General features: G+C 37.1%; 1 protein-coding gene across 15 annotated transcripts in view; it reads right to left on the bottom strand.

Moving 5' to 3' along the window:
* SNAP91 (synaptosome associated protein 91) overlaps positions 1 to 12,639 on the bottom strand; it is a 150,951-nt gene that overhangs the window by 14,763 nt on the left and 123,549 nt on the right. For all 15 annotated transcript variants that reach the window (XM_078155259.1, XM_078155260.1, XM_078155253.1 and 12 more), the window contains one exon: positions 12,153 to 12,302. In XM_078155259.1, the coding sequence (XP_078011385.1) occupies positions 12,153 to 12,302 (150 nt within the window). The remainder of the gene's footprint in view (positions 1 to 12,152; positions 12,303 to 12,639) is intronic.

The following is a 12,639-nucleotide window of genomic DNA, read 5'->3' as shown; positions in this document are numbered from 1 at the left end:
AGATGGGAGGTAACCTTTGAGAGAAAGGCACTAGCAGCTGGGAAGACCATGCAAGGTCTCCTCTAGAAGGTGGGGTCTGAGCTGAGACTCCTGCAAGCTGTCTCTTAAAGCATCCCAAGATCACATTAGATTTTATGACTACAATATCAAACTGCTGATTTACAACGAGGCTGTGGTTCACTAAACTCCAGAACTTTTTTTTTGACCAAATGCTGTTTAACTATCTTATATTTATGTATTTTTTTTATCCAAATCTAAGACTTTACGTCTCACCCCATTTAATTTCATCTTATTAGATTCAACCCACTGTTCTAACCTGTCAAGGTCTTTTTGGATCTGGATCTTGTCATCAGGGTGTGTTAGCTAACCTCTCCCTGCTTTTTATCATCAAACATGCTGTGTATGCCTTTATCCAAGTCAAAAATAAAAATATTAAGCAGCACAGGGTCAAGCATAGATCCCTAGGGCATTCTGCTAGAGGCCTTCTGTCACAATGGCATTGAACTATTAATGACTACTCAAGTCCAGCCATCCTACCAGCTCTGAATCTAATTATACTATCATCTAGCTCACATCTCTCCATCATAACCACAAGAATAATAGATGTTTTTTTAAAAAGCTTTCTTACAATCGAGGTAAACTATACCAACAGTATTTCCCTAATCTCCTAGTTTAGTAATCCCATTGAGACAGGAGATGAAGTAAATCTGGCATGCTTGCTCTTGTTGGAGTCATGCTGTCTCTTTGTAATCATTGCTTCCCTTTTTAGATTTTTGCCAACCATCTCTAATAACTTATTCTAGAACTTTCCCAGGAACTAGTCAAACTCAATGGTCTACAGTATTCAGACTCTGCTCTCTTCCTGCTTTTCAAAATGGGAGCATGTAAAACTTTTAAAACACACATAAGTGTTTAGGTTGAGTCTGTTTTCTAGCTGAAATAACTTTGATAATAATAGTAGCTAATAATGGCTAGCGTTTATATAGCATCTTAATGGTTGCAAAGCATATAACACTTTATCTCATTTGACCATCACAATCTTGGAAGGTAGGTGCTATTATTATGGTAATTTAACAGATGAGGAAACTGAGGCACAGAAAGGTTAAGTGCATCAAGGACATGCAGTTAGTGAATGTCTGAGGCAGGATTTGAATACAGGTCTTCTGGACACTAAGTCTAACACTCTTAAGAACAAAGAGGAAAGGATTAATGGGAAGTAGGAAATGTTCCTTATGAGGAAATTGGTAGAAAAGAAAAGTCAGTTTTATAATTTAGCAATAAGCTGATAAAAATAGGCACAAAAAGAAAGATTTGGAAAAAAATTCCGAAATGAAACATGGAAAAGTTTTTTTTTTTAACTATCAGATCAAATTCATTCTTTTTCCCCCAGTAACTCAATTTTATTTTTCAGTTCCAAATTCAGTTCCAAATTCAGTGCCCATTGAGAAGGCAAGAAAACAAAGTCTTATAAATACGTATAATCATCAAAACAAATTCTTGCATTAGCCATGTCCCACTCTCTACTGCCCCCCCAAAAAAAAAAGAAAGAGAAGAAAATACGCTTCAGTCTGTACTTTGAGTCCATTTGTGTGGGCTCTCTCTCTGGAGGTGGATAGTGTTTTATCATGAGTTCTCTGGAACTGTGGTTTCTCGGTCATTGGGCTAGTACTCATTAGTACTATTACATGAGTCATTCAAAATTGATTATCTTTACACTGCTGGTGTTACTGTCCTAGTTTTATCCACTTCATTAGTGAATAGTTCATATGAACATTAGTTCACATAAGTCTTTCTAGGTTTTTCTGAAACTATCTACATTCATCATTTCTCATAGCACAATAGTATTCCATTGCATTCACATATTATAACTTGTTCAGCCATTCCACAATTGATGGGCATCCCCTCCTCTTTCAATTCTTTGCTACCACAAAAAGAGCTGCTATAAATATTTTTGTGGATATTAGCTTTTTTCCTTTTTCTTCGATCTCTTTAGGGTATAGACCTAGTAGTGACATTGCTGGGTCAAAAGATATGCACAGTTTAATAGTTTTGGGGTATAGTTCCAAATTGTCTTCCAGAATGGATGGACTAATTCACAGCTCTACCACTAGTGCATTAGCATACCTGTTTTTTCCCTTTTTGCCATCTTAGCCAATATGATAGGTGTGAGGTAGTACTCTCAGAGTTGTTTTAATTTGTATTCCTCTGATTATTACTGAGTTAGAGCATTTTATCATATAGCTATTGAGAGCTTGGATTTCTTCCTCCGAAAACTTCCTATTCATATCCTTTGACCATTTATCAATTGGGAAATGGCTCTTATTCTTGTAAATTGGACTGAGATTTCTACATATCTTTGAAATGAGACCTTTATCTAAGAAAATTGCTGCACAGGTTTTTTCCCCCAGTTTCCTGATTCTCTTATAGAAAGATGTTATAAAAGGAAAGAAGAACCATGAATCATCTTTAACTCTTTCCATAAGGGATGTATGTATCTCTCCAGATGAAGAAGCCAGAAATTCCCTATTATGCAAAATGAGAAGGATCTACAAATGCTAGTAAGTCCAAGGAAATGTTTTACTAGTTTTAAGAAGGAAAAAAAAAGACATTAATTGAGGTGGTACATAGGTGACTTACTGCTACGGGATGCAGAATCAGCTACAGGTATGGTTGAAAAGACAAGTCAGGAGTTATACTATCTTCCCAGGTAATAACCCAACACTTCATATGAGGATGAATGATACTGGTACAAGAAATCTGGAAAGAATTAAAGCCTAAGAAGGAAACCTAAAAACTCTGGAGTAAAGGTATTCTTTTTAGCATTACTTCCAAATGATACATTATATGTTAGGAAAAATATTAGAAGAACAAGGAGAATTGGGGAAATTAACAGCCCACTAATAAGATGATGTCAGGATTTGTAATTTAGTTTTTTGGACTACGGTTCAAGATGATGGAATGCGGAACTATTGAGTAGGGATGAAATGCATCTAAGAAGAAGCAGGAAAAAGATATTCTGGAGACTTGCTGATCTGACTAAGAGGTCTTTAAATTGGAGGCAGAGCCAAGACGACCAAGTAAAAGCAGTGACTTGCTTGAGCTCTTCCCCAAACCCTTCCAAATACTTGTAAAAAATGGCTTTAAAGAAATTCTAAAGCAGCAGAACCCACAAAAAGACAGAGTGAAACAAATTTCCAGCCCAAGACAACTGGATTGTTGATCAGAAAGGTATATTGTGCTGGGTGGAGAGAGGAGGGCAGTTTGGTGTGGGTGTGCAGGCAAAACAGGCCTTAGCAAACCTGGAGTAGCCCTCAGAGGGCTGAATCAAGGGCAGCTGTGGCAGTTTCCAGACTTCTCAACTCACGAATGCCAAAGACAACTTAAAAGGTCAGTAGGAAAAGTCTGTGACTGAGGTGAGAGAAAAGCTCAGTCCCAGCCCCAATCCTGGGGTGGAGGAGGGCTGTTGCTTCTGGAGCTTCTGGCCCACTGACCAAGGGGGAATCGATTGGCTGATCAGAGGGATATTGCAGGGATCTCTTTGCTGGTGCTGGGGCCATATTCTCTTGCTTTACCAGTGCTTGGATCTGAGTCACAGCTCTGGGTGGCAGTCTTATGGTGAGGAGGAGTGCTGGCATGGTGGAACTTGTAGAGGTGATAGACAGTAAATCCTTCTCACAGTTCCAAGGCAGAAAAGAGTGCTTGTGGTCACTCATAGACCAGGTGCCTAGAAGTATCTCTGAAAACCGATGCACAAAACCCCCGAAGCTTGGGACAGTACATTCTCCACATTGGAAGCAGACCCCTGCCTTAAGAAAGAGTTTATAACTTAACTAGTTGGTTGGGATCATGACCAAACCTCGAAAAAAAAGTCAGACCATAAAACCTTTCTTTGGTAACAAAGAAGATCTAAACATACAACCAGAAGAAGACAACAAAGTCAAAGCTCCTACATCCAAAGCCTCCCAGAAAAATATGAATTGGTCCCAGGTTATGGGAGAATTCAAAAAGGATTTTGAGAAGCAAGTAAGAGAAGTACAGGAAAAACTGGGAAGAGAAATGAGAGTGATGGAAGAAAATCATGAAAAACAAGTCAACAGCTTGTTAAAGGAGACCCCCAAAAATATTAAGAAAATAACACCTTAAAAAATAGCCTAACCCAAATACCAAAAGAGGTCCAAAAAGCTAATGAGGAGAAGAATGCCTTAAAAAGCAAAATAGGCCAAATGGAAAAGGAAGTCCAAAAACTTACTGAAGAAAATACTTCCTTAAAAATTAGAATGGAGCAAATGGAAGCTAGTGACTTTATGAGAAATCAAGACACAGTAAAACAAATCCAAAAGAATGAAAAAGTAGAAAACAATGTGAAATATCTCATTGGAAAAACAACTGACCTGGAAAATAGATCCAGGAGAGATAATTTAAAAATTATTGGACTATCTGAAAGCTATGATCAAAAAAAGAGCCTAGACATCATTTTCCAAGAAATTATCAAGGAAAACTGCCCTGGTGTTCTAGAACCAGAGGGTAAAACAGAAATTGAAAGAATCCACCGATCACCTCCTGAAAGAGATGCCCAAAAGAAAACTCCTAGGAATATTGTGGCCAAATTCCAGAGTTCCCAAATCAAGGAGAAAATATTGCAAGTAGCCAGAAAGAAAAAATTCAAGTATAGTGGAGCCACATTCAGGATAACATAAAATTTAGCAGCTTCGACATTAAAGGACTGGAGGGCTTGGAATATAATATTATGGAGGGCAAAGGAGACAGGATTACAACCAAGAATCACCTACCTAGCAAAACTGAGTATAATCCTTCAGGGGAAAAAATAGAGGACTTTCAAGCATTCTTGATGAAAAGACCAGAGCTGAATAGAAAATATGACTTTCAAATACAAGACTCAAGAGAAGCACAAAGAAGTAAACAGGAAAGAGAAATCATAAGAGACTTATTAAGGTTGGACTGTTTACATTCCTGCATGAATACATGATATTTGTAACTCATGAGACCTTTGTCAGTATTAGGGTAGTTGGAGGGAAAAAATTATATGTATGTGTATATCTATATCTATCTATCTATCTATCTATCTATCTCTATATATATATGTATGTATATATATAAATAGAGGGCACAGGATGAGTTGAAGATAAAGGGGTGATATCTGGAGAATAAAATTAAGGGGTGAGAGAGGATTATACTGGGAGAAAGAGAAAGGGAGAGGTAGAATGCGGTAAATTATCTCACATAAAACAGACAAGAAAAGGCTTTTACAGTGGAGGGGAAATGAGGGAAGGTGACAGGAAATGAGTGAATTTTATTGTCATTGGATTTGGCTTAAGGAGGGAATAACATACACACTCAATTGGGTATGGAAATCTATCTTACCCTACAGGGAAATGGGGTGAGGGGAAGGAGACAAGAGAGAACAAGAGGATGATAGAGGGGAGGGCAGATTGGGGGAGGGGGTAATCAGAAGCAAACACTTCTAAGGAGGAACAGGGTCAAAAGACAGAACAGAATAAATGGGGGGTGGGACAGGATTAAGGGAAATATAGTTAGTTTTTCACATGACTACTATGGAAGTGTTTTGCATGACTACACACGTATAACCTGTACCGAGTTGCTTGCCTTCTCAATGATGGTGGGTGGGGAGGGAGGAAGGGAGAAAATTTGGAACCCAAAGTTTTAAAAACAAATGTTTAAAAAAAATTGTTTTCACATGCAACTGGGAAATAAGATATACAGGAAATGGGGTATAGAAATCTATCTGCCCTATAGGAAAATTGAAGGGGAAGGGGATGAGAGAAGGTGGGGAGAGACAGAAGGGAGGGCAGATTAAGGGAAGGGATATTCAGAATGCATGCCATCTTGGGATGGGGGGAGGGATGATATGGGGAGAAAATTTGGAACTCAAAATCTTGTGTAAGTGAATGTTGAAAACTAAAATAAATAAATTAATAAGAAATAGGCCTTTAAATTGAAAATGATAGAGCTGGAGCTCTATCCACTGTGCCACCTAGCTGCCCCTATTGATGTCTTTTGTAAAAAAAAAAATTATCATAGTTATCCCCATTATTCCCCTCTCTCCTATCCAGACAGCCACCCCATATGGCAAATAGTATTTTTAAAGACAAAAAAGAAAAATAAGAGGAAAGAAATCAGTAAACTGATAAATATATTGGAAAATATCTGAAAATGCATGCATATGTAACACCTGTGAACTTACCACCTCCACCAAAGGGTGCGTTGGATGTGTTCTCTCCTAATACTTCAATCCAGTTATGCTTGATCTTTATAGTTTTGCTACATTTACATCTGGGATGTGTGGGTGAGTGCGTGTGTGTATGTGTAGGTTCTTTTTTCCATTTACATTGTTGTAATTATGGTGTATACTGTTTTCATGGCTCTGCTTATTTTTACTCTGTGTAAGTTCACATAGATATTTTCATGCTTGTCTATATTCAGCACATATATAATTTCTTACAACACAGTAATATTCCATTGCATTCACGTATTGCAAAGTATTTCAATGTATTTGTTTAGCACTACCCAATTAATGGGCATCTACTTCATTTCTAATTCTTTGTTATCACGAAAGTGCTGCTATAAATATTTTGGTATATATGGAGACTTTCTTCTTACCAGTGGCTTCCTTGGGGTATAAAGACCAGTATCTGTTTATATGTGAAGGACATGTTCATTTCCTTTAGTTATGAACTATTTGTTCATATCCATTCTTATCTATTGGGAACAGGCTATTATATTTACACACACACACACACACACACACACACACACACACACGCTTATTAATTGTTTCTATATCTTGGATACCAAATCCTTATCAGAGAAATTTGATGCAAAGATGTTTTCTTATCCTAGGTGCATCAATTTTGTCTGTGGAAAAGTATTCCAGTTTCAAGTAATTAAAGTTATCTATTTTATTTTTTGTAATTGCCTCTATCTCTTATTTGGTTAAGACTATATCCCCTACCCAGAGCTGTGAGAGGTCCATAATCTGCTTTTCTTCAATTTTTTAATAGTATGATCTTTAATATTAAAGTCAGGTATCAATTTGGACTGTATTGTAAAATGTAGCATTATATGTTGGCTTAAGCATAAGTTCTACCAGACTGCATTCTAGTTTTCCCCAACAGTATTTATTAAAAAAGGAGGTTTCTTCCCCTTCTGGGTAATTTATATTTTCTACTTTGTTAAACACTGGATTATTGAGTTGCACTGTTTCTGATTCTCCCTTGTCTAGTCTGTTCTACTGGTTTATCTCTACATTTTTAAACCAATACCAGATGGTTTAGCTCAGTTTTGCTTTATGATAGTCTGAAGTTTGGAAGTGCTAATTCCTTTTCATCCTTACTTCTTTTCATCATTTCCTCTAATCTGTGTGTGCGTGAGAATATTACATATACATACACACACACACACACACACACACACACACACACACACACATCCTGTTTTCTCCAAGAGCATTTTGTTATTTTATCAAGTTCTATAGAGTATGCCCTGGTAATTTGATTAGAGTAACATTAAAGGTATAAATCAATTTAAGCAGTATTGTCATTTTTATTATATTGGTATGATCTAGCCTTGAGCACTGAATATTCCTCCAGTTAAATTAATATTCTAAATGAATATTTATTTAGAATATTTAGAAGACACCTTAAATCTTTTAACTTTCGTTTCTCCAGTGATTCGTTCAGTTCCATATTTTCCTGTTTTTCTGTTAGATTTTTACAGAGAGAAGGATATTGAAGCCTCCTGTCATTATTGTGCTACTGTTTTCCTGTAGCTCAGTTAATGAATATTTCCTTTGTGAATTTAGATGCTAAGGCATTTGGAGTAAATAAGTTTGTTACCGATATTGGTTGTTGTCCATGGTTCCTTTCAGTATGTTGCAGTTTCCTTGTTTTTAGAATGTTTGCTTTTGCTTTGTCAGATAGCATGACTGCAATGCTTGCTTTTTTGGATTCACATGATGTGTAGTGAATTATTTTTCGATCTTCTCAGTTTTATTTTGCGTATGTCTTTGGTTCTTTGCATATGTTTCTTGTTAAGCAACAGATTGTTATATAGTTTAAATCATTCATATTTAAAGTTATGAGAGTTAACTCTATATTTTCCTCTGTTGTCTTTAACATTATTTTTTCTCCAAAGTATTTTTCCTCTTCTTCTGTTGTAAACATAGTGCGATGTGTCTTCAGTTATTTTAGCTTAGTGGTGGCCCTGTTCCCACGAGCTCTGTTCCCTGTAGCCCTGGTCCTCTCTCCAATTTGTTAATCCTTTCTTTTGGAGCTTTCCTTATTAATTCCTAGGAAGAATATGAGAGGTCTAAGAGTCTGATGTGGGTGCTGTAAAAGTTCTAAAATGATCTGAGATTTTAACAGGTCATAGACCAAAGATAGAAGCCAGGGCAGGTAACTCAGGAAAAAAAAAAAAACCAAGGGAGGGTCATGATCCCATAAGAATAAACACAGGAAAGCTAAAGCTTAGAATAAGTTGAGGCTCCTGAAAACTGTTAAAGACAACAGAAATAGCTGGGTGTGTGTGTGTGTGTTGTTTTTAAGCTTTGTTGAGAGCCAAGAACAATAAAAGAATAGGTCTGCTGTTTGGGTGGATAAGGTTAAGGTCAAGGAGAAGCCTGTTCAAATGGCTAAGAGGTAATTGAAACCAGTAATGAGCTAATAAGAAAATGAAATAGTAAAAAAGAAAACAACAACAAACCTTCCTGCCCTAAATGAGTTCAAGTTACCTGGTAGAGATCAGTTACTACTCATACACTAAAATAATTTGCAAAAATGACCATGGAACCAATATCTTATCTTTTCAGAATCATGGAGAATGAGAGAAGATACAGAAGATTGTAGACAATGATCCAGTTTTTAAAAAGGACAAGGTAGATTTTTGCTAGCTATTAATTGATGGCCCAATACCCATTTATGGAAAAATCTAGAATGGATTATTAAAGAAACTGTGTGTGAGCATTTAGGAAAGGAAATAGTCATCACTAGAGCCAGTATGGGCTCAATAATAATTAATTCCAGACTATTTCTTTTTCTTTATGGACAGGGAAGCTAAACTAGATCAAGAAAATAACACAGATATGGAGTAGCTGATTTTTAGTAAGGCATTAAGCAAAGTCCCATCATAGCCTGGTGACAAAACAGAGATACAGGCTAGAATATAATAGCACAGACAGTATAATCAGACTTAGTTGAATGACTAGACCTACAGAGTGTCAAACTTTGTTGAATTAGAGGAAGGTCTTTAGTGGCGTGCAACAAAATGCAGTCTTTGGCCCTGAACTGGTGAAAATTTTTTATCAATGACTTGTGTGAAGACATAAGAGTGATATTAACAAAATTTGGTGATAATGAAGAGCTGTGAGGGACAGCAAATACGTCATCTCAAAAGAGCTTGACAGGAAAAATGTGATCTATTAAGATGAACTTTTTATAGAGCTAACATGAAATCCTACACTTGGGTTAAAAAACTCAATGAATAATTATGGAATAGGGGAGACATAACTAGATAGCAGCTATAATAGATGGAGAAGTACAGTTTTTTTCGTGTTCTACACTTGTCAGACCAAATCTGGATTATATGTTCAATTAGGAAGCACACAGGCAATCTAGAAAGGCATTCCCTTTCTAGCCAAGGGAAATCATGACAGATACTGAGATCACTAAAAACCATAAGAACATCAGATGAAGAAACTGGGACTATTCCTCAGAGAAGATTTTGGGAAGACATGATTGCTGGCACAGAATAGGTAAAGACTTATTAAGTGAGAGTGGAATTAAGCTACTCTATTTCACTCTAGTAGGGATGGGTGGGTGGGGAACTAAGACAATTAGATAAAAGTTATAGAGAAACAGATTTTTTTAAAATTAAAGAAAAAACCTTCCTAATAATTTTAGTGCAACCTCTGAAATAAAATTGGCCACTTTTGGAAGCCATTAGCTCCTCATCAGTCTTAGAGGTCCTCAAGTGGAGGCTGGATGACTGCTTGCTATAGAGATATATCACATTTCAGACACAGACCAGATTCGATGATCACTAAACTCTCTTCCAATTCCGAGATCCTATGAGATAGTGTGTGCATATTTTGGTACCACATTTATTCTCTACTATTAAAAATGGAAAATATATGACTGAATGCCAGTGACTGAAAAGAGGTGTCATTGTTTGGGGGAGCTGAGTAAGTTTAACAAGGCAACATGGAAGAACACTTACTCATGAAGAAGAAAAATGGGATTGCAAGTAAAACAGAATGGAGAGCAGTCCCCAAGGAAGAGTGCAAGAACAGGAGCTACTATAATCTTAGCAGAAGGCAGAGGCTGAGGGCAAGTCTATGCATTATAGGCAGCCATTTTATTTTTCAAGAACACAATGAAAATAGCAATGTCTCTTGATGTGGGTTAGCATGGGAAGTGTGAATACCTTCCCTCCTGTTCTCCCATGCAGACACATACTTCAGAAGAAGGCCTCCTCAGTACAGGTGCAGTAGTAGCCAATTAGTCACTCTCCATCATTACTCTTCTGAAGGAGCTATTTAAGGTAACAGAGCCACACCTGATATCGGTGATTACACTTGCACGCTACTTTTCTGGAATAACTGCATTAGGCCAGGCCAGTAGATTTACAGCTTAGATAGATAAAGGGAGTTTTTCCACATTGTAGTTGTAATCCCTTCCTCTGTTCACAGCTGCAAATTGTTTAGTTTCCAAAGGCTTTGGCATCCAGGGGATTTGTCCTCTGTTACCAGGGAACAAGGACCCTGAGGGCAAGGACCTTTTCTGTCTCTTCTGTTCACAGGGCTGTGCAAACAATCCAGGTCTTTTTCTGGTCACAGGTGAGAAACCAGTCTCTGATAGAAACAGCCTTAGGCTCTACCAACTAACATGATTAAATTTACTAGACTAAGAAAGACTTTACTAGCTACTACCACCCTAAGTGACAGTGTTTGTTAGTACTTCCCTTCACCCACTCAAACAGCCCCTCCATGACCTTGTACTTACTTTGTATATATTTTGCATTTATAAATAAGTGTGTATACATATGTGCATATTGTATGTGTATGTACACACACATATTTCATACTAAAAAGCAGAGATATCACCCTGTTGTCCTTATAGTCAAAGGGATGGTTTCTCCAATAGCAATGTATGGATGTGAGAGTTGGACTATAAAGAAAGCTGAACGCCACAGAATTGACATTTTCCAAATGTGCTGGAGAAGGCTTTTGAGAGTCCTTTGGACAGCAAGGAGATCAAATTGGTCAATACTTAAAGAAATTAGTTCAAACTATTCACTAGAAGTCAAATACTGAAGTTTAATTGGTCACATAATGAGAAGATGTGGGGACTCCTTGTAAAAGATATTGATGTTGGGAAAGACTGAAGGCAAAAGGAAGGGGACAGCAGAGGATGAGATGGATAGATAGTACCATGGGAACAATGAAAATGAACTTGGACAGATTTCGAGAGATAGTGGAGGATAGTGGGGACAGCATGTTGTGGTCCATGGGGTCACACAGGTCGGACACAACTGAAAAACAAAAATCAGTGTATATGTAGTTTTCTCCTAGTAGAATGTAAGCTTCTTGAGGACAGGTGCTGTTTTCACAGAATTGAAGATTTAGAGCTGGAAGGGATGTTGGAGTGCAACCCTCCTCTTTTTACAGATGAGAAAACTGAGACTGAGAAAGTTTAAGTAATTTATCCAGGGGTCACATAGCTATTATATAAGGCACATCTTTTGGACTCCAGCGGTCTATCCCCTGTGCCTCCTAGCTGCCTCATTTTTATCTTTGCCTCTCTGGTACCTAGCACAATGCCTGGTACACAGAATGTATTTGATAAAAGCTTGTTGAATTGAAGGAAATCAGTCTTGAAGACTGAGATAAAAGCATATGAAGAGAGACTGAAGGCTGTTGGTGGTTTACTAGTGCTTAGTAAATGTTATTGCTATGGACCTATATTAGGAAAAACATTTATACCCATTAATAGATAATCCTACTTGCTCTTGGTCTTATAAGTATACACATCAGAAGATGAATACTGGAAACAAAAATAACTTTCATCAAATAATTTTACTTAATTTTATTTAATTTAAAAGGCAATTATGTTACTTACTGCCTACTAAATTTGCAAGAGATGAATCAAGATCACTTCCAAGGGCTTTGCTTGCTGCCATAGCAGGACCAGGTGTTACAGCCGAAATAGGTGCAGGCTGACCAGCAGGGATCATAGTTGGCATAAGAAGATCCCCTAGACCATCAAACACTGGAATTCAAAAAGACCAGGTTCAGAATATATATTTTAAAAATAACAATAGAATTGAGTTGCTTCTTTTATTTCTTTCTTGGAGTGGGTAGGGGTGAGCGTGGGAGTTGGAGCTTTGATTTCATAGGTGTACAGAGCTCCTAGTTAGGAAACTCCCTTTACCAATGCAGATGGACAACTCTCCCGCCTTTTAAAGACTTCAGAGAGAGTTTCTTGTAATTGAAATTACCTTTATTAAAATTGTGGGTGCAAGTAAATAATATACTTTTACAAAAAAGTAAAAGTATTTTACTGTTGGCAAGAAGATAATTTGAGAGTTAACTCATACTTTTTCAAG

This window comes from Phascolarctos cinereus, unplaced genomic scaffold, assembly GCF_003287225.1.
Source record: "Phascolarctos cinereus isolate Bilbo 61053 unplaced genomic scaffold, phaCin_HiC Scaffold_5;HRSCAF=322, whole genome shotgun sequence".
Classification (NCBI taxonomy): domain Eukaryota; kingdom Metazoa; phylum Chordata; class Mammalia; order Diprotodontia; family Phascolarctidae; genus Phascolarctos; species Phascolarctos cinereus.
Note: the sequence above shows the minus strand (reverse complement) of the source record. Positions and strands in the feature narration are given on the sequence as shown.